The sequence below is a fragment of the Sarcophilus harrisii genome, chromosome 2 (assembly GCF_902635505.1).
Source record: "Sarcophilus harrisii chromosome 2, mSarHar1.11, whole genome shotgun sequence".
Lineage (NCBI taxonomy): Eukaryota > Metazoa > Chordata > Mammalia > Dasyuromorphia > Dasyuridae > Sarcophilus > Sarcophilus harrisii.
In genome coordinates, this window is record NC_045427.1 from 9207107 (window position 1) to 9227335 (window position 20229).

A 20229-nucleotide genomic window follows, 5' to 3' on the forward strand; every position below is an offset into this window, starting at 1 on the left:
AGGGAGGTAAATTAGCAGTAAGGATGTCACAAAAAAAGAAGGTCACCAGGGAAAAAAGATAAATGCCCAAAGGGAATAGGAGGAAGGACAGAGAAGAAAGAGGGGAGATACTGTGTGGGCTACATGTGTGCGAGTGTGTGCATGCATGCATGTATGTATAGTAAGTGCTTGTACATGCAAGGTGTGTGCACTTGAGGTGTGTGCAAGTGGACATGCAGTGTGTATAGTGGGTGCTTATGAATGCATGCAGGTGTGGGTGCAGATGCGATGCGTGTACATGTGTATGTGTGTGCACTTGAGGTGTGTGCAAATGGGTATATAGTATCATAGTGTGTGCTTGTGCATGTGTGGGTGTGCGTGCATGTATGTATAGTGCTTGTACATGTGAGGTGTGTGCACATGGGGGTGTGTGCAAGTGGGCATGTAGTGTGCACATGAGTATAGTGTGTTTGTGGGTGTGCATGCATGTATGCATAGTGGGTGTTTGTACATGTGAGGTGTGTGCACATGGGGTGTGTGCAGGTGGGTCAAGGTGTACATCAGAAGAGGAGAGATTAGCAAAGAAGGACTTCCTGGAGCAGGAAAGGAGAATCAGACAGACAAAAGTCAGCCAGCCACACATCGATTCCAGACAGAGCAAAAGTCCACCTGGCCGAAAACAAAACCAGCTGCTCGCTGTTTTGGCTCAGAGAGTGGAGCCTGCCCGCTGGTCCGCCCGGTTCTGTTCCCGGCTTGTCTGGTGTCATCAGGGTTTGCACATGTGCTGATCTGGTGGGAGCGAACCCCATCCATGTGACCTCAAGCCCTGAAGAGTTTGGCAAAATCCCCTCTCTCGTCCCCAGAGAGCCAAAGCAAGAAGTGACCACCTTCAGCCTGAGCATGGGCCACCAGGACCCAAACAGCAGCAGCTTCCGTGTGGCGAGCGGGTTTGAAAGACTGCAAAGTGCTTTGGATGCATATCACAGCAAAAAGTTTGTGAGGCAGGCACTGTTTGTACCCCACTTTACAGGGAAAGCGGGGGGAGTGTTGCCCACAAAAACAGACAAGACCAAGCAGTGCTTTTGTTCACATTGGGAACTTTGAAGAGGTGATAAGGATGAGATGGGAGAGCTTTCAGTCACCTTCGATGGTGGGGCACGGGACCACTGAGCTGGAAATCCTTCAAAATGCAAAGGGAAGCAGCGTGAGCCTTCCTTTTACAGTCGGCTTTCCATGTCACCAATGGGTGCGGCCCCCGCCATATATCTATTCAACTCTGCCCCTTTCCAGTAAACCCTTAGGAATGATTTATTGTTACTGTGGACAGAATCCAAGGAGAACACTAGGCAGCTCTGTGGTCTGTGCTTTAGTTTTCTCATCTGTGACATGAGGAAGTTACACTAGGTCCAAAGTGAAATGAGCAGAACCAGAACACTGCACATGGAAGGGAGACTGGAGTCAATATTACCCAGTGGGAAGAGCATCTGACTTAGAACAGGAGGACTTGGCTTCAGATCTGTGGATTATCTTAGACGCGTCACATCACTTCTCTGTGCCTCTGTTTCTGAATTTGTAAAAATGAAAGGCTTCCACTAGATGGTCTGTAAGGTTCTTTTCAGCACTAGATTGATGAGCTTGATCCATTACCCTGGTGTTGAGAGCCCCACAGAATCGAATCCCAGAATGCCAAGAGATGAAAGGGCCTTTCAGAGACCATTTGGTCCAGTCTACAAAGACGTCCCACAAGAGGAAACCCAGATCATCTCCCAGGTTTAAATAAGGCCTTTCCCTCCAATCTGTCTGCTCCTCTGGCAACCTCTAGCCAGTGCTCAGTATTCTGTTCCCTGGGGCCAAGGAGAACGGGACCAATTCCTTTTCCACATGAAAGCCTTTCAAATATGTGAACCAGTTACAGTAGTGCAGGGCTCTGCTCCAACAACTCGACTCCCCCGCTCTAGGCTAAAGCGGCTGATTTCCCCATCAATCCTCAGATGCCCCAAGGAACTTCACAATTCTAGCTGTTCTCCCCTGCACACTCTACAATTACCAATGGCTTCCACAAATAATTGCCCACACCGATCCAGATGTGTTTGGACTCCGGACACAAGTTAGCTCTCTCCATCTGCAGGTCACCCTTCTTCAGAGACAGTCTGCCACCAAACGAGGCTTTGGTCAACATGTTCCTGGGTATTAGGGATCGCTTACTCTAACCTTGAATGAATCCGCTATAAGCTACAACTTTTTCTTTTTTTGTATTTTTAAGTAGCGTAATAAAAGGCAATTACCTAGTATCCATCAGAGACACAGTTAACTTCCCAAGCCTATGGCTTATATTAAATACTTAAAAAATCAGGACTCTAATTTAAAGACAATGAACAAGTCCTGATGCTTTCATAGAATCTGAGGGAGAAGGGCTACAGATGTGATCTTGTCCTCCTTCCGGGACACCTGAGCCATAATCACTTTTATATCACTGAAGTTCTGAATTGATCCAACCATTTGGGAGGTTGGGAGACCATTTGGGAGAGCAATTTAGAACAATGGCCAAAGGGCTATAAAACTGCATACCTGTTGGAATCCACAGGAGCTGCCTGATAGTGGCTGCTGGAGACCCACCCCAGAATGTGAGACAATGAAACAAGGAGACTGAGAGGCAGTTGCTGTTCTCTGTTCTCTGATATCTCTCTGATCTCTCTCTCATTCTCTCTCCTTCCCTCTCTCCCCCCCTTCTGTCCCTGTCTCTCTCTCTTTCTCCCTGGCTCTCTCTTGATCAAATTTTTCTTGTGCAACATAATAAATGTGGAAATATGTTTACAAGAATTATACATGTTTAATCTACATTAGATTCTTACTGTCTAGAGAAGGGGAAAGAAGGGAAGGAAGGGAGAAAAATATGAACGTAAGATTTTGCTAGGGTGAATATTGAAAAATATCTTTGCATGCACTTTGAAAAATAAAAAGCTATTTTTAAAAAAGTGGCCACAGAACATTTGTCCAAAGACCTTCATCTCAGTAATAGAAATAGTTTATTTCTATGGTATCTACTATGTGCCAAGGATTGTGCTAATTACTTTACAAATATTTGATTTCATCCTCAAAACAACCCTGGGAAGCAGAAATAACGATTATCTTCACTTTATATGTTATAGTTAAAAAAAAAAAAAAAAAGGCAAAGCAGGTTAAATGATATGCTCAGAGTCACACAACTAGTGAATGTCTGGAACTGGATTTGAGTCTAGGCCCAAAACTCTATTTATTGTGTCACCTAGTGGCCTAAAAAGTCCATAATCAGAGTGAGTTGTTCCACTAAACAAATAATCTCAAGATCAAAGACAAAAATAAAGATCCCATATCACCAAAATATTCACCGTATTTCTTAATTGGTGAAAGCAAAGAAAGCCAGTGAGTGTTGTGCCCTTCACTGCAGGATGGCTGGACAGAGTATGGCATAAAGGAAAGTCACTGTGTCATGAGAAACAATGAAAATGAAAAGTCTGGAGAAGCAGAGAAAGACGTACAGAAACTGTGGAAAGATAGAAGGAGGCAGAACCAGGGAAAGAGTCAACACAATGACAAAGATAGCACAGAAAGGGACAAGAGCAGCAAGAAAACACAATAGAAGACTATCACCAATTTTGACCATGAGGATAGAAACCACCCTCTTGCTCCTTGAGCAGTGGAGGACTATGGGTATGAAATAGCCTAAGTGTGAGCACCACTCCCACCTTCCCTCCAAAGAGAAGCTCAATTGGTTGGGAAGGAGAGAGAAATATACTAGGGGGAGGGGAGAGGAAAGTCTTCTGATTTACCAATCACACAATAATAGTAAGAAGTGAGTTAACTATCATCATTCCACCTGTCTCATGATTCTAGGTGGATACATTTTCCACTTTTGAGAAGTTCTTCCTTGTAAAAAGTTCCTACTCACTGCTCAAGAACTACCTTATACTCCCTCCTGCTCTGAACTCTCTCCTCTATGGATCAACAATGGGACCAATATATGGCTCCCTGGTCTAAGTGAGGTCTGATTGAAGGCTGGGTGGGGGGAAGAGGACAGAAAACAGCCTCAGAGACTTGCGGCCAAGAAGCCAACAGAAAACTAGTGGGCCCTTATTCCCCTCGGGATCCACACAGGATAGTCGGGGTAACCATCTCTAACTTTCTGATCCTAGACTCCAAGTTGCTCCCAGGCCAACTAGAGGCCAAATCCCACTTACCGGTCCTCCATCAGCTCTCGGATGGCTGCCACAGAGGGCCCAGCCCCCAGATGGGTGTAATATGGACCTTCATCTTTCTCCACTATTTGCTCTGGGTTGAGAGGGAAAGAAAAAAATAAAATTATTTCATCAGTTTTCAAAATGTTTACCGAGTGCCTGGTATGTACAATACACGGGAAGAGGAGAGGGATAACATAATGCAAGTTAAAAGGTCTGGATTCAAATCCTGGTTGTGCCATTGATTGGCTACTACAAGTCTATCTTGACATCTCTGGGGCTCCCTTCTTCATAGGCAAAATCGGGCCACTAAGGCAGCTTATCACTGAGGTTACATCTAGCTCAGATATTCAATGATCCTATAATTTTAATTTTAAGATTGATGCAGTCATTTTCCCAGACCATCACATAAATACCTAAGAGAAATGAGAGTAGTAAAGACTATTATGAGACAGTGCAGTAGAGGAGATAGAGTTATGTGACCCTGGGCAAGTCTTTTAACTTGCTCTGGGCAACTCCAAAGCACCAAGTTGCAGAGAAGCTGCCTATCTGCATTGAAGAAGGGAGTCTCTTCTCCTGGGCGTTCCCTGACTAAAGAAATCTCAGGTCTAGTTCTATCCTCCACCAAATAAGAAAAGACATTAAGTCTACAGTCAATGTCTATTGATTGGGGGCAAAGGCTTCATGGTAAAGGTTTGGTGGGTGCTACTTTCTGAAGGTTGTAAGGAAGGAATGGGGCCTACAAATGGCCCACAAAGGACAAAGCAGTGGTTCTAAGGGTGCCCCCCAAATTTGGAACTTAGCTTACTTCAGATAAAAGAGAACTGATCATTTTGTTTCATGTACATTTGACTTATTCAGCATACATGGTGTAAGAATAGCATTTCCCAAAGAAAACTTCTCTCCCACATGTGACTAAGCCCAGAGCACAGCGGACCCCGACTTCCCAAAGAATTTGACCAAAGGGGCTGCCCCTATTGAGTGGATTCCAAACATGATCAAGGTCTCCAGATTCTCACACACTTTATATTCTGCAAGTGGCAACTGCCCCAGCTCAAATAACAACCTGAGACCCACGGGGACAGGCAGGTGACTGGCAAGGACCCAACAACACAGAAACAAGCCACCGACTCACAGCATCACTGACTGTGAAGGCTCTCCATCCCTCCCCAGTGATCGGACTAGACTTCAGGGTGGTCTATAGGGAAGTGATACAGTTGGGACTCCAGTATAAATGGCCTTGAATATCAGACTAAGAAAAAGGAAGGCAACGAAATGGGAAGACTCTCCGATGAAAGGATTAAGGATGACCAGATCCAGAATCCCCTATTTTCCGAAGACTCAAGGCAAGTTGGGAGGCTCATTAAGTTTGAGACAGGATACAAAGTTCATTGTTTTAAGTGCAGATTGAAACATTCAGAGGGAAGGTGGCTGATGGGAGAATTTGTTTCGCTTGACTAACTATATTTGTAACAAGTTTTCTTTTTTTTGCTTTTTCAGTGGATGGGGAGAGTTGGTAGAAGGAAAGAACTCAGAATTGAAAGTAAAATAATTTTTCAAATGGGGGGAGGGGGTGGTTCACTCTTACTTTCTACCTTAGAAACACCTTGCCCCTTGCCCAAATGGAATGAGCCACCCACATTTGCTCTGTATCTTCAGAAAATATAAGATTCTGTGTTTAAATATCCTTAATCTTTTCACTGGAAAACCTGAGAAATATTCTCATTTCGTTGCCTTCCTATTTCCTAATGGATCATGTAGACCTTCAAGGCCATGTGGGCTCAACCGGACCATTTCTTCTGGAAAATCTTCAACTCTAGCCAGAACTTTTGCTTGCTAAGGTGGAAGGTAAAGAGTAAGAGAGACCAAAGACTGAGTTAGAATGTTCCAATCCTAATTCTACACCCCGTTCCTCAAGAAGACGAAAGTGAACATTTCTACCACAATTTGAGGTTAGCAAAGCCTTTTACCATCACATTTCATTTGAGTCTCACAAGAAGCCCAGAAGGAGGAACTACGGGTGAGAAACAAGACTCCGCAGCTGTGAGATCCAAAAGCCCAGCTAGAGAAACTGAAGCTAGAACTCAGATATTCATGGCAATCAAGAAAAAGTAATGTAACCCACTCAGTGCTTATGGGACACAGAGACAGGCAGAGACTGAGAGACTGAGGCAGAGACAGAGCTAACCTTCATATTGAACATTCACAGGATTGTGGAATGAGAACCAGGAGGGATCTCAGATGCTGCTGAATCCAGAACACTGAATCTGTATCTAATTTTGCGGATAAGGAAACTGAGGCACAGAGAAGTTAGCTACCTTGCTCAATTCACCCAGTGGTAGCTACTAGGGGAAAAAGTGACTCAATTCAAGACCTTCCACTATAGCAGCCTAAACCTCTTTGGGCACTCTAGTCCCAGGACCCCAACCTCCCTTAACATGTGCAATGACTTGTGAAATCAGTATATATTATCCCCATTTTTAAAAGTTGAGGAAAAGTGATCCTCAAGAGACACTAAACTTTACAATAGGTCAAGTTTTACTTTCTCAATTTACAGCTGAGGAAACTGAGGTCCAGAAGGGCTGGATGGTAGAGTGAATACTGGATTAGAACTAGGAAGCTCTGAGTTGGATTCCTGCCTTGGATCCTTATGAACTGTGTGATTCCAGGCAGGCTGCCCTCTTCTCTGGGTCTCGGCTACCTCATTAGTAAAATAGCCCACCCTTCACCAGGGAGTCGTTGTATATCAAGTGCTTTGCACACTGACATGGTTACTTATTATGTGTGATTACTAGGAGAGAGGGAAAACATGACCTAGAGCTCTCTTCCTGTTATCCCTTATCCAGTATTCGCATGAGATGAGAAATGAGAGAAAGCAGCACCATCCAGAAATGCCACTAGACAGGTTTCACTAGCAGGAGTGGCCAAAAGGGGGAAAACCAATAAACCAAATAATGGGGCCCAAACAGAAACCAGAGCTTGACAACACAACTGAAAACTGGTCTTTGGGAAGGAAAGAAGGAAATGGTCCTTCCACCGTGACAGCTTTCCAAAGGACTGGGTCTATTCTCACCCTGGACAAGGCCTTCGTCAGCTCTTACAAAGCTGGAGGAGCAGGAGATGGACTTAGCAAAGGGGGGGAGGAGAATAAACAAAAGAGGCCCAGTCATTGATTTCTGAGGTGCTTTAATTTGTTTTGATAAGTCAAAGAAGAGGGAAAGGTACAGCCTGGGACTTTGGGCATGGAGTAGGGGAGCAATTGAAAAAGATCAATTCAAGTTTTTCCAGTGGAATAAGAAGATCCCAGCAGAATAAGAAGATGCCATACCATCTGATTCCAACCTGGATCTGACTCAACCTGCCCCTGGCAAAGGCCTTTGCCGGATAAGGCAGAGAGGTGGTACGATAGATAGACACTGGACTTAGAATCAGGAGACCCAAGTTCAAAAATCCTAGCTAGGTGACCCTGGGCAATCCTGTTGGTCTCAGTTTCCTCATCTGTAAGATGGGGATAATAGCATCCACCTCCCATGTTGTCAAGAAGCTCATTTGAGATAACATTTGCAAAGTACTTAGCACAGTGCTGGCACATAGTAGGCAATAAATAAATGCAAGCTATCATCACCATTACTATAATCCTTGCCATCTAGTGATGCCCCCTGAAGCCTCACTTCCTCCCCTGACCTGGCTTAAATAGTCAGAAAGGTTTTTCTGATGTCAAGACAAAATATTCTCCTTTGTAGTTTTCACCCTCAAGGGGTTAAGTTTTGATCCCAGAACAAGCAGAAGAAATTTAAGTCAATTAGTCAGTCAATCAACAAACATTTTTAAAAGGGTCTACTAGGTGCCAGCCACTATCTTAGGAGCTGAGGATATGAAAAGGAGGGGGTGGAGACAAAGTGAGCAGTTCCTTCCCTCAAGGAGCTTCATTTTAAGAGAGGACACAATAAATGTGTGTCTACATGAGCTTACGAATATTTACACATATACAGAATAATGGGGGAAAGAGTGGATGAGCAGCTGGGACAATCAGCTGGGAGCTTCCTTCAAAGAGAGGTGCTTGGGAGCGGAAGGAGGATGGGCACTGCCAATATGGGTCTGGCCTGGGCATGGAATGACCTGGGAAAGAACAGCACAAAAGCTAAGGTGCTGTTAGCCCCAGGGTACCTTCGGATGAAAGGGAGGACCGGCTTGGAAGTTTGGGAAGGCAGGGTAGGGCCAGGATGTGCTGGGGTTCAATGCCAAATCTTTCCTGGCACGTAGCAAATGCTTAATAAATGTGTTCAATCCTACACAGATTGAAATGCTCAGACTCCATTTTTATATTTCTGAGATCAACTACTCAGGTATCCACTAAATTAAAATTGCCTTCAAAACTGATGTCAGAGCGAAAGCCTGGACTCAAGCACCACAGGTCAGACCCAGGTGAGAGAATTCTAATATTCTTGACCTACCTTCACAACAATGTATAATCAAGAGCTTAAATAGTTAATATACACCTAATTCTCTCTTGGCAGAACAGTGAAGTGGGGGGAAAAAAACCCTATTTACCTTTTCACTCAGAGGTAAAAGCCGCACTCCTGGGACCGGGTGTCTATATTCAATCAACAAATATTTACTGTAAATATTTATAGTATATGTTGGGCTAAGCACTGGGGTAGAAAGGCTCAGGAGAAGTCAATAGTTTAATGGTTCTATTCTCCAGCAAGTTATTCCAAGGATGTTACCAAAGACTCAGCTATACAAACATGTTCACAACATAGCATTTCTTACAGTCAAAAATAAACTATAAACCAAAACTGTGTCCTAAACTTGTGAATTTTGCATGAAAACAATAGAATATTAGTTGTAATGAAGGACAAAGTTGGCTAATTCAGAGAAATTTGTAAAGATTTTTAAGACATGATGCTGAGGGAAGAAAAGGAAACCAAGAAAACAAAAGATGCAATGAACATAACGTAAATGAAATCAACAAAGAGATACAGAATAACTGGTCAATTTTAATGTTGGTACCACACAAGCAAAATTAAAGACATTCCCTCGTTTCCAGTAAATGGATATTTTTTCTCCCAGTAATGTACACTGGGTGTTTGTTTGGAGGCATCTCTCCAGGACAATGTGTATTGACAAAATAAAAAATAAATATAAAGTGAGTGACAGTCAATTTAATTCACCCAAAATTTAAATGATGATGTAACAAAGGACCATGTTCAGGGCTGAGGGAGCAATGGGGAAAATAATACAGTCCCTGCTTTTACGGAGCTTCCGATGTTGGAACTCTCAGTCTCCCAGCAACCCATTCAAGCTGCTCAGTGGCATTTCAAATGGGTCTAGTGGGACCATATCTGGTCCAGGATTATAAGGTTATCTTACAAAAGATTTTCCAAGTGCTGGTCATATTTTTGATTTCCAGCTTTTCAATAATAAATGCAAGAAATGCTGTCACAGGAACAAATTTATAAATCTGAGTTTTGTAAATCTGAGCATACTTGGAGAAGAGACCCATTGGATTGTGAGTTTCTTAGAGTCAGGGGCTGTCTTTTGAAAATCACTAAAATGCCTACTTAAGTGTCTGAGATCCATCCCAGCCCAAATCCTGACACTCCAAACACAGTACCTATAGTAACTTTCAATTCTGTAATTCATCGGTCCACTCTCTCTCTCTTATTTACCAAATTTAAATAGGCTATGAATGATAATGAGACCCAGAAAGACAAACCCCACATCCAAAAAGGAAATGAACCTTTCTCACATCATCTAGACCCATGAAGATAAAGTCTTGGTTCCTCCTCATAAGTTAAAACTTTATAAGAAATGGCCTAGAACCAGCCAAGAACAGATTTTAATGAATGGAGAAAACAGAATGTAGATTCAAGTTGAAATTGTCCATGACAAATCCATTTGAGTCCTTGGTACAAATATATGTAGATAAATTTAGTAATCCCTTCCCCACTTCTGGCTACTTCCTGGCCATCTTCTATGTTTCAGCCTTTACCTCCTCCTCATCCCTGCAAGCTCCCATACTGGGACCCTGGGCTTTGGAGTACTGAGTGAGCATTTACCATGCTCAGGCGAGAGCCAGACTCACCATAGTGCTCTCTAGCCATCTCCATGCCCTCAGCCTCAACAGATCCCTCTTCCCAGTTTCTAATTATGGCTCTCGGCTTCCAAATCAACACAAGCACTCAGGGAAGGTAAATGGCAAGAACTTAGACTTTGCTGACCAAAACACTCCTCCTGGGCCACCACTTCCCATGTTAGGCTCTAAGCTCCTTGAGGCAACAGACTATCTTTTCTTGCCTTTACTGCTAGTAAATTATCAATAAATGCCTTTTCATGCTTTGTGGACCTGTGATTTCCATTACCCTTGTAGATCAGCAACTCCCAATCATGACTTTCCATGATTAGGAGGAAAATTTATTAAGTTCTTTCTAAATGTCAGGCACTGAGCTTGGAATTTGATAAATACAATCAAGAAATAGCACCTGGATCCAGATCAACTTGATTTAAAGGCCAGCCCTTTTGGCTCATGTCGCTTCTCTATAGGTAGGTAGGTGGGTGGGTAGAAAGCCAGATATATTGAGTAACTACTAGGTTTCTATCTTGGGGCAATGCCAGAGACAGGAGGTATTTTAGCAAAGTACATGACTAAGGCTCACCAGATATTCTGATGAGTAATAAGTAGAGGTGTGGGCTGCATGATGTTAAAGTTGATTCATAGTTGCTTGCATAATCTGACTCTAGGAAAGGTGATTAATACAGTGCTGTCAACCTGCAGGAAGGCCCCCCGGGAGACTATTATTATCTAGAGCCCAATTCTATTAAAAAAAATTTTTTTTTTAAATCAATTAGCTGAAAGAAGCCTTTGTGACTTGTTTCTGAAACCTGCCCATGACACGAACCTGGGAGGAAAAGTCATTCTATTAGATGACAAACTTTGGGGCCCAAACATGTATCGATGATAGGCTATATGGCATGTGAGGGAGAATATTATTGTTTGGGGGCAAGTCAGAGAAGATGGGAAGAAAAACAAAAAAAGAGTCTCCCAAAGAAGGTAGCATTTGATTTGAATTTTAAACAGGCAAGGATTTCAACAGACAAAAAGAGGTCAGAGGGTGTTCCAGGGGAAACCAGGAGACTCTGGTTTGGAAGATACAGGAAAATAAAAAGATTGGAGAAATAGGGTGGATATGGAAGAAGTTGGGGCTTGAATGAAAAGGGAATCCTAGGGGCATGAGGTGGTGCAGTGGATAGAGCACCAGCCCTGAAATCAGGAGGACCTGAGTTCAAATCTGGCCCCAGACACATTCCTACCTTGTTTGATCCTGGGCAAGTCACTTAACCCCAATTGCCTCAGAAAAAAAAAGAAAAGAAAAAGGAGTCCTATAGAGAATAAGGATCCACTGATCATTTTTTAAAATGTGATCAGTGATATGAAGTAGCATCAGATCCTGACTGTAATCAACAGATTGGAGGAGGAGATCATAGAGATAGGAGATATGTTAGGAGACCTTGAATCAATCCAGACTACTCATGGTTGGGGAATCAATGAAACAATATGAGGAGATGACACAAAAGGGATGTAGCAGAGTTTAATAGGACTTGGTGGCGAATGTGAAAATGGGGTCAAAGATGGGGCTGAGGCAGCTGGGGAGCCAGTGAAGGACACCACAGGCAGGAGATTGGAAATGATTCATTTTGGCATCTGTGACTAGTACAGTGCCCAGCAGATCAAAGGTTATTAAATGCTTGCAGATCAATTGCTGAATGAGGAAAGGAGTAGCCGGGGAGAAGAGAATTAATAAACTTAGTTATGGACATTTAGCTTGAGGTACTAGTGGGAAGTGGTAATGGGACTCCTTCACCCATAATTTTGAGATTCTGATGAAGGTGAGTTGGGATTCTTCATACAACCTCCACGGAATAAGGGAGTGACCGTAGGTACAGGGTACAATTTGGTACTCGCGGAAATCATAGGGCATGGCTCCTGAGCCAGGGACCATGAGTGAGCGATGGTATTGGGGAAAGCTGGATATTAACCCAAGTTTCAATGAAGGTTGACTGAAAGAGACCTGCCATCTCTAATATAGATTACCCAGATCTGTATGGGGACTGGTTGAACATCCTGGAAGTGCCATCATTTCTGTTGCGTACCTGATATTTCTGGGGCTTCTTGGGCCATTCTTCTTTTTCCATCAGAAGACCCAGTATGAATCATCTTACCCCACAAACACCTCCTCCCTTCCCCTTCCCCCTTCCCCCACATTTCCAGGCTGACTCAAAAGAAAACTCGGGACTAACAATAGGGATAGATTTCAGACAGCTACAGAGATGTGGGTGAGTGAAGAGAGGGGATGCGAATCCTTTTGTCAGAGGAGGTAGAGAGCAAGGGAGCTGAGGACCTCGGGGATTGTCCGCATGCAATGGGGGACATGAATCTTTCTCCTTGTCAACTGCCCTGGTGAAAAGCTGGGAGAAGCAGTTAGGTCTGACCTTTCACCCTCCCTTTCAGAGAGGTCTGGGTTAATCTGCCTGACCTCACCCATGGGGAAGCTTCCAAAAAAAGAGGAAAAGAATGTCTTTCTGTGGGAAAGAAAGGCCTGGACCTGGGGGCCGGGAAGAAACAATGACCAAGTGGAGAAGAGCCTTGGATTTGGCAGCGATTGCCCAAGCAGCCCCCACAAGTAGAAAGCATAATGCAAGCCATGAGATTTCTCTGTTTTGGCTTTGCAGGGGATAGGAGGTGGTGGAGAAGAAGAGGACACATCAAAAAAAGGGGGAGAGGAAATAGAAAACATCCATAAATAGTCCAAAGGGCCTGGGAACAGAACCGGCAATTTCATCGGTGGGAGGCCCCAGTGAGGAAGTTTCCAATGCAAGTTGGCACCTTCTCAACCACTTAAGAGTCTCTGAGAGTAGCCTAGAGCATGAAGGGGTTAAGTGACTTGCCCTAAGTCCTCCTGCCAGTAGGTCACAGAGGAAGGACTTGGAACTCAGATCTCTGGGTCTCTGAGATCAGCGCTATTAGCAGGGATTCGGTTCAGAGTCATGAAGCTACCATCGCCCCAGACAAAACTGAGGACACTCGCAAAAGGGACGTCAATTCTGGAAGGGAGCAGTGGTGAGCAAGACGGAGCAACTACAGAGATAAAGAACCCAGAGCAAAATGGCAGGAAGCCAGCCAAAGTGTGCGAAGCAGGAGCCTGGATTCTGCCACATATGGTAGAATCCAAGCAGCCTCGAGTCTCTTTCTAGCGAGACCTTCAAGCAGCAAAGTACCATATAGGAAGAGAACTTCCAAAGTTCTAGGCAAAGACAAGGAGAGGACAGGAAGGGGGTGTGGATATAGTGGAAAGGGCAATAGGGGAAGGACTTTCGGGCTACACTGAGGACTCAAATCTTTTCTGTCTTGATTCAAATCTATCAACAAATATTTATTAAGGTCTGAGTTCCATCTGCATAATGCTAAGCACCGGCAAAACAAACACATGGAAACAATCCCTATTCTCAAAAGACCTACATTGTAAGAGACTGATATTAATGATCAGAAGGCTAAAGAAAACAATCCCTATTGTCTAAAAAATCCTGCAAGATAGAATGAAGCTTTTTTTTTTTTTACTTTCTTTGTTTCTTCTTCCACAACATGACTGATATGGAAATGCATGACTGTACATATATAACCTACATCAACTTGTCTCAGGGAGAGAGGAGGTGGTGGAAGGAGGAAGAAATTGGAAACTCAAAATTAAAAAAAAAAAAGGTTAAAATTGTCTTTGTACATAATTGGGAAAAATAAAATTATTAAAAAATTACTACAGCATGATTTTAACATATAAGAAATGTGGTATACTGGATAAAACCATTGGATACAGAATCCATAAAAGTGAGTTCAAATACTTCCTCAAACAGGTTAATTGTTCTGTGACCATACATTAATGCAATTAATCTCTTACTGGTTTGGTTTCCATCTCTGTAAAATAAATGGGGTCAGACTTGATGGTATCTAAGATCCTATCCAGGTCTAAATCCATGGCCCCATGAAAGTAGCAAATCCTTCAATGAAGTCTGTTTTGCCACACTTTTTTTTTTCCTTAATTTTGCTGAGACAATTGGGGTTAAGTGACTTGCCCATGGTCACACAGCTACAAAGAGATAAGTGTCTAAGACCAAATTTGAACTCAGGTCCTCCTGACTTCAGGGCTGGTGCTGCTCTATCCACTGCACCACCCAGCTGCCCCTTGCCACACATTTTTAAGAGTCACTAAATACAAGTATTTCTTGGATACTTTGGACCAGTTAATTTTATGACTTTAAAGATGTGTTCTGGGAAAATTGGAAAGCAATTAGAAACATGTTCTAATTATACCCTCAGTTTCTATAATATGTCCCAATAAGGCCCAAATGCATATGTACTTTGTTTATAAAAGATCCAACCATTAAAAACAGAGAGAAATTTTTCCCAACCTCAGGCATGTGAAGTGAGGGAGTGAGGGAGGAGTGCAGGGGGAGAATTTTTATCTTAAATAACAAAAGGGACATCCTAAAACATAAAAGACAATTTAGACAACATATAACTTAAAAACTTTCTTGATAAAGAAAATCAAATCAGAATAGGAAGGATTATGAAGAAGATGTTTCATAACAAAATGTAAGTGTCGGATTTTTTTAATTAAGGGAAAGAAAATATACTTGCATTTACCAACAAGGAACTATACTAAGCCAGGCTCTTCTAGAGTAAAATTTTGTTTAATGGCCTTAAAAGGGATGTGTTGCTGTAGGGGGAGGGACAGTTTTTGAGGAACTGTCAGAGGAAGAGGGAAATGGATGACCATTTAAACAAAGCAGAGAGAGGAACCATAAAGCTGAGATGACACCAGGAAAGAACAGTGCCACAGAAGGCAAGAAAAGAGAGCATCCAAGAAGAGGGGGATCAATAGTATCAGATGCTGGGAATTGGTCAAAAGAAGCAGAAGAAGTTGGATGGCCATAAACCTTCATTTCATGTCACAGGCAGATCATTGGAAGAACCTGGGACTATTTGGCTGAAAAGGCTTAAGCAGCTTTCCTGATGATTGGGAAGGGCTACCACGGAGGGATTATTTCCTTTGGTGTCTAGCAGGAGGGACAGAATCAGGAGAAATGGAGGCCATATCAAAGAGGCTACTTTAGGCTGGATGTCAGGAGGCCCTTCCTCCCAACGAGATCTGTCCAAAAGTGGAAAGTGCATCTAGACGTTTGGGTCTTCCCGAGTTGGATATCGTCATGTGGACACAGACACAGACATGACCATTTGTTGGATATGTTGTCATAGGGATTCTTTTTAGGTAATGGCTAAATATGGGGACTTCAGTTCTCAGGGTGTTGTCCTATGATGTGTCTGTACTCTGACCAGGGCCAAACATGGTAGGATCCTTTGTTCCACCTTTATTAAAGAAGCCCAAGTCTGAATTCTTTTTAAAAATTTGTCTTGACAAGGCAAGTCACTTAACCTTTATAGCCTGTTTCTTCCACTAAAAAAAAATGGAAGGAATTGACCTTAAGAGCCTTCAAGGTTTCTTGTAGCTCTCAATCTATGAAATCTGATAGCTACAGAATTTCATTCAAATTGAAGGAGAGGCAACATGTGAAATCTAAGGTCTTGGGTTCAAATCCTATTTCTGATACATTTTTGAGCTTGGGCAAATAATATAGCCTTCCTGGCCCTTGGTTCCTTTATTCCTGCCACCTTTAGCTACAATTTTTTTCTGAGAAATGGCTCTATGATCACCAACAAAGGGCCATTCAGATTTTATCTGAAGGAGGACCTCCAAACAATGAGGGAGAAACAACTCCAGAAGAGCCAAGAGCTGATTATTAGAGGGTTGTTCGTCAAATGCAGATCGAATAACTTCCCCCCATGGCTTAGTTTAGCTCCGGGAATCTAATAGAAGCAGTGGAATCCCTCTCACACATGTCAGCTTTTCAGATTCTTGAAGAGAACTCCCTCAGACCTCTCTCACACTTCCTTTTCCTTCTCTTCCTTTGGATGCTCTCCAAAATATTTCTATCAGCCATCAAATATGGCAATCAGAGTTGAATGGAGCATTTTAGATGTGACCTGCCCAGGGCGATAGTCCAGATGGAAGTTGGGCTCTACTATCTTCAATAGGGTCTATTGGCAATTGGGAGCCTCATATCACTTACATGCTAATAAGTTTGAGGGCCACCAAAAGGCAAAAGATAATTCCTCCTTCACCTTTCACATTGTGTACATTTTAGTTGTTCAAGAATAGATTTTTGTATTTATATATATGTGTGTGTGTATTTTGTATTTATAGTTAAATTTATATGCATGAAGTATCGCCCATCATCTAAACTGCCCCCCAACAAATCAGCCACAGGCTTTGGTGATTTGTAAATGCCATAAGCATGTTCTTTAGTCATATGCCCAAATCAATGATTAAATATTAAGCAGGAGATCAAGATCAGAAGCCTGTGGCCTTATATCAGAGACATGCATCCAGATGGAGATTTGAGAGTCCTTACTACAAGACCAGGAGGTGATAAGACCTGTTTTGCCAGCTCTGAGTTTGAGAGCAAGGACTATGATGTAATCGATGTGGCCAGTGGACACCTTAGCTCCAGAAAGCAGTTGCCTCCAGGCAAGAACAGTCAGAGGCATCATTTGCCCCAACCAGTCTGTACCAAGTGTGGAAGAGAAAGGCCGACCCAGACTAATTATCACTGTGCATTAAAGTCTGTTCCTGTCTTTCGGGGTAATTACTCTCATCATAGTACTCTGGCGCCAGGGACTTGGAAAGCAGCCATTAGCAATGGGGTTCCAGGCCATGGAAGGAAAAAATGGGGAACTGAGTAAGAAGGCCTTTTGTTGGTACAAGGGTCAAGAAATAGACCGACAATAATCTTCCAGGGTGCGTGTGTGTGTGTGTGTGTGTGTGTGTGTGTGTGTGTGTAGAGATGAGCCTTCCGTGATCTCTAAGGAAGGGAAAGGGACACATAATCTATAGACCTCCTTAGGAAAATTAGTGAGTGTATGGGGGAGGGAAGTGGTAGTGAAGAAAATCACCCACTAACCCCTGAGCTCTTTCCTCTTATTCTTGCTCCTGGTTTTCACTCACTCCCTTTTCTCCTCTTTTAATTTCTCCCTGTCTCCAGGTCATGCCTCAGGCCAACAACTGTCTCATCCCAACCATAGTCAATTTATGTGGCAAGCCAAGGGGCTATTAAACCAAGCATATTCTTTGAGCCTGCAATACTACTCCTAGATCTATATCCCAAAGAGATTAAAAAAATAAAAGAAAAGAAAAAGGAAAGGAAAAAGACCACTAAGTTTAAAAAAAATTATCTATAACAGCTCTTTTTTACAGTGGTAAAGAACTGCAAACTGAGAGGATGCCCATTAATTAGAGAACAGTTGAACAAGCTGTGGTATGGGATTGTGAAGGAACTACTGTAACATAAGAAATAATGAGCAGGATGCTCTCAGAAAAAACCTGGAAAAACTTACACAAGTTGATACATAGTGAAGTGAGCAGAGCAGAATATTATACACAGTAACAACAACACTGTATCACGATCAACTGAGAATGACTCAGCTGTTCTCAGTGATACAAAGATGCAAGACAATTCTAAAGAATTTAAGATAAAAAAAAGGAAAAAAAAAGATAAAAAATGTTTTCCACCTCTACAGAGAGAACTGAATGCAGATCGAAGCAAACTTCTTTGCATTTTTATTTTTCTTGTTTTCTTTCACGTCATGACCAATATGGAAATATGTTCTGCGTGACTGCACATGCAGAAAGAACCTTTATCACATTGCTTAAAATGTCAGGGAGGGAAGAAGGGAAGGGAAAAGAAGGAGGAGCAGAAGAGGAGGAGAAAGAAGGAAGGAAGAAGGAAAGAAAAAGAAAGAAAAAAAACGTTAGGGCTTCTTTCAAGGCTTAGATCAAATAGCAACACCTTCTCCAACTTGAGGTCTTCCTAGGTTCTTAGTTTCCCATCAATCATAAAATTATATCAAATAAATTTTCGATTTACTTACTAGTAAATCCCTCAGTAGAATGCAAGTTCCCTAAAGCAAAGATTCCCTGTCAACTCCGATTTAGTATCCCAGCATGTGACACTTAAAAGTGGGTGGACATGGTTGGTGAGTTACAGTGAATGGAAAGTTCAATACTCATTTTAGCATAGAAGGTGCTAGCACTCATGGCATCTGGAGCTTAGCTTCTCTGACCCTTGGGAGGCCCAAGTTCTCAGCCTGTCTCATGGCTCTGCCAAAGGAGCAATCCTTTTTACTTAAGATCCTAGAATCCCAACTCTAGAGCTGGGAGGGACTGGTAAATTGTCTAGCTCCCCTCTTGTTACAGAGGAGGAAACTGAGGCTCTGAGGTAAAATGACTTGTTTACTATCACTCACAGAAAAAGTCCCTGAGGTAGGATTTGAAGCCAGATCTCCTCATTCCAGAGTCAGGAACATGGTTTTCTCCAATTCACACTGTGTCTTTCCACCGTGTTATGTTGATGGTAAATCTGGCATTTAGTGTAGTCCTAATTAACAGTGAAGCAAGGGTTTGAAGTCAGCAGCCCTAGGATAAATGCTAACTCTGACTCTACTACTATGAATACGACCAGACTATTTCAACTCTATGAGACTCGGTTTCTTTATCTGCAAAATGAGGAGAATGATCTTATAGAACACTGACAAGAAAACTAGAAATGGGAGTTCTTTTGAAGGAGGGTCTCTGAGCCTCCTGGAAAGATTTTCCATCTCCTGAGGAAAGGAATCATGAGCTAGCTGCCCAATGCCAGGGCCCTAAGGACTTAGCACTGCAAGGAACTGGTCCTATGTTATGTTGGCTCTTGCCTCACTAACCTCCTCACCAACTTAGGAATTCCTGTCATCGTTTCTTTTCAGAGGGGGAGGAGGGAGGTAGTAGAGGAGGAATTGGGAATAATATTTAGCTTGAAGACCTGACAGGTGACCATAAGCTTCTCTCTAAAGAGCTCTCAGGGGAAAGCTTTCCTGGTATCTCCTAGATGGCAGAACAAGGAACAGAGAGCAGAAGTCATAAAGATATCATAAAAGGACAATGGAGCAGACTGTCCTGGGTCGAGGGACCGGGTAAGTTTGGCCTGGACAAAAAGAGGTTCTGAGGAGTCATAAAGCCATTTTATGGGCAATCACATCCAAGAGGGGATCCCAGAGGGGAGAGCCTACTGCAGTGGGAAGGATGCAGAGAAGCCCATTCCTGCTGGATGTCAGGAAAACATCACTACTGAGAACTGTATCAAAGTGATGTGGCTGCCACAGAAGGCAATGGGAGCCGGGCTGCCAATATTAAATGGGTCTTAGTGGGACTCAATGGTCCTTAAAGTCCCTTCCAAATTTGGCACTGTAGAATTAAGAACAAAGAATGAAAACTGAGCAGTCAGTGGTGTCCAGAGCTGGTCTAAGAGATAAGCTTCCTAACAATCCCATGAGGTCTGCAAATGGAAGCAAAGTGATGGCAGGTGGGAACCCAAAGAATGGAAGCAAGAAAGTCATGAGTTCAAATTCTACTGTGATGCTAGGAAAAGTCACTCAAGTTGCACATCTATAAAATAGGAACAATAATCCCTGTGCATTTATTTCACAGGTTTGTTATGAGAGCTAAAGGAGACAATGCAAAACTTTGCAAACTTAGATTAGTACGAGTTACTCTGTTGACGTCATAAATAAAAGACCAAGGCTGTGATCATCTGAAGAAGTGGGTTTAAATCCTGACTCCACCAATCAGGACCTGACTGATCTGTCCACTTTCATGTTTTCTCATCTACAAAATGAGATTTAGCTTCAATGACGTTGGTAGTTTCTTTCAGCTCTAACTCTAGAAAACCTTATGATCTGGAAGACTTGCTGAGAAGAAAACCCCAAAACTATGGATACCCTCAGATAAGCTCCAAAGCACGGAAGGCTGGGGGTTTCACCTGGACTCAGGGCGACTGGGAACACGGAGCCTCCCCTTGGCACTGATCTTTGCCCGAGGATGCCACCTGA

At 42.9% G+C, this 20229-nt stretch overlaps 1 protein-coding gene across 7 annotated transcripts in view; it reads right to left on the reverse strand.

Annotated features, from left to right (window-relative positions):
- TET3 (tet methylcytosine dioxygenase 3) overlaps positions 1-20229 on the reverse strand; it is a 126824-nt gene that overhangs the window by 26224 nt on the left and 80371 nt on the right. For all 7 annotated transcript variants that reach the window (XM_031949629.1, XM_031949630.1, XM_031949628.1 and 4 more), the window contains one exon: positions 4197-4287. In XM_031949629.1, coding sequence (XP_031805489.1) covers positions 4197-4287 — 91 coding nt within the window. The remainder of the gene's footprint in view (positions 1-4196; positions 4288-20229) is intronic.